This window comes from Rhododendron vialii, chromosome 9a (genome assembly GCF_030253575.1).
Source record: "Rhododendron vialii isolate Sample 1 chromosome 9a, ASM3025357v1".
In the NCBI taxonomy this organism is placed as follows: Eukaryota; Viridiplantae; Streptophyta; class Magnoliopsida; order Ericales; family Ericaceae; genus Rhododendron; species Rhododendron vialii.
In genome coordinates, this window is record NC_080565.1 from 35,494,364 (window position 1) to 35,495,979 (window position 1,616).

At 43.3% G+C, this 1,616-nt stretch overlaps 1 protein-coding gene across 1 annotated transcript; it reads left to right on the forward strand.

Annotated features, from left to right (window-relative positions):
• Nucleotides 1-359: 359 nt before the first annotated feature.
• Nucleotides 360-1,352, forward strand: LOC131301257 (uncharacterized). Its single transcript, XM_058327441.1, has 2 exons — nucleotides 360-922; nucleotides 1,061-1,352. Exons 1-2 carry the CDS (start codon nucleotides 458-460, stop codon nucleotides 1,127-1,129), a joined length of 534 nt encoding a protein of 177 aa, XP_058183424.1. The 5' UTR covers nucleotides 360-457; the 3' UTR covers nucleotides 1,130-1,352.
• Nucleotides 1,353-1,616: the final 264 nt, after the last annotated feature.

The window sequence follows — 1,616 nt, forward strand, 5'->3', positions numbered from 1 at the left end:
GAGTGGAATGAGTGATCACTTAATAACATCTGGGACCTCTCCATTCATTGCCAATTGGCTTTGAGATGGATATAAAGTTTCCACATGGTATCAGAGCGGGGCTCGTTCCACCCCATATTTTAAAAATTAACAATCCACACCCCACGATGACAGACCAGCAAAAAAGCTGCACGATGATAGGACCCAAAAGTGGCTACACGTGACAGACTTCAAATGTGGCTGCACGTGAGGGGGGATGTTAAGAAAATAGAATCCCACATTGCTTGGGAGTGAAATGGGTGATCACTTAATAACATCTAAGACCTCTCCATTCATTGCCAATTGATTTTGAGATGGATATAAAATTTACACAATTTTCGCAGAAGCAGGGAAAGACTTTGTCGATTTCCTCTTCAACCTTGTCCATTTGCCCGTTGGAACCGTGGTCAGGCTGCTCACCGAACAAAGTCAACAAACCATGTTGGGCGCTTTGGGAAACCTCTACCAAAGCATCCAAAACCTCAGCGAAACCTACTTCGTATCAAGCCAAACCAAAGACTCTGTCCTCAAACCAAAAGCCCCACTCTCTGCTACAAAACCTCCCCTCTTATCACTCGACGGCGGCGCATCCGCTGCTAAAAAGTACTACTGTTGTCCAAACTACTACCAAGGCCACCCATATGTAGCGCATGATGCCTGGGCCGTTTGTCCCAGTTGCAAAAAAAGGCTAACCAGTGAGTTAAAGTATGTTGCGGGGACGAATGAAGTACTGGCAGCCCTAGGGGAGGGAGGTTTTGTGAAGGGGGTGGTGAGTTATATGGTGATGGATGATTTGGTGGTGACTCCCGTGTCTACGATTTCTGCAATTACAATGTTGAACAAGTTTAATGTCAAGGACGTTGGGGCACTTGAGGAAAGGGTTGTTCATTTCGGGATGCCTGAGGTATATTTGCAACTTACCTAGTTTCTTAAATATATCCTTCAACATATGTTACATGCAATTTTGAGATTATTGGGATTTTCCTCATAAACCATCTTTAATTACTAAGCCTATATTTCGATCGGACCTATCTTTTTCTAGGGTTTGAAGCTGTTGAAGGCAAGTTTGCACTCAAAGAAAGTGCTAACAAGTGTAATCCTCGGAAACTAGGGGACTAGTACTTCGTTGGTATCTGTACTTCTCTGCAACTGACATCGACAATGTCCGTTATTACGATGAAGGTTCTCCCGGTGGTTTAGAATTTCGCATGGTTTTTGTTTTCCCTTTCTTTTTCTTTTTTTTCCTCTTGGGGGACGAGGGAGGTCATCTGGTGTTTTGTCTAAACTATGTTTTGGTAATTATGTGGTTTCTCTTCTATTCTAGGCATGAAGGAAGTTGCAAGTTTTTGTCTGTTCTCATTCTTTGGTCATTCTGTCTTTACAAGTTTTTTTTGTTTGTGCTGTGGTGGATGAGATCATGGAGAAATTTGTGGGTGCAAATTGGGTATAGTGCACGTGATACCAAGCAGTTCATCCGAGCTGTCTCCAAATGTGTTTTGGACGGTCCAAATCCAAGCAGAGAGAAAGAGTAGAGAGAGCGTTGATCGGCTAAGTAGGAGAGAGAGTGTCCGGATCTGGGCTGTTTAATACACATTTGA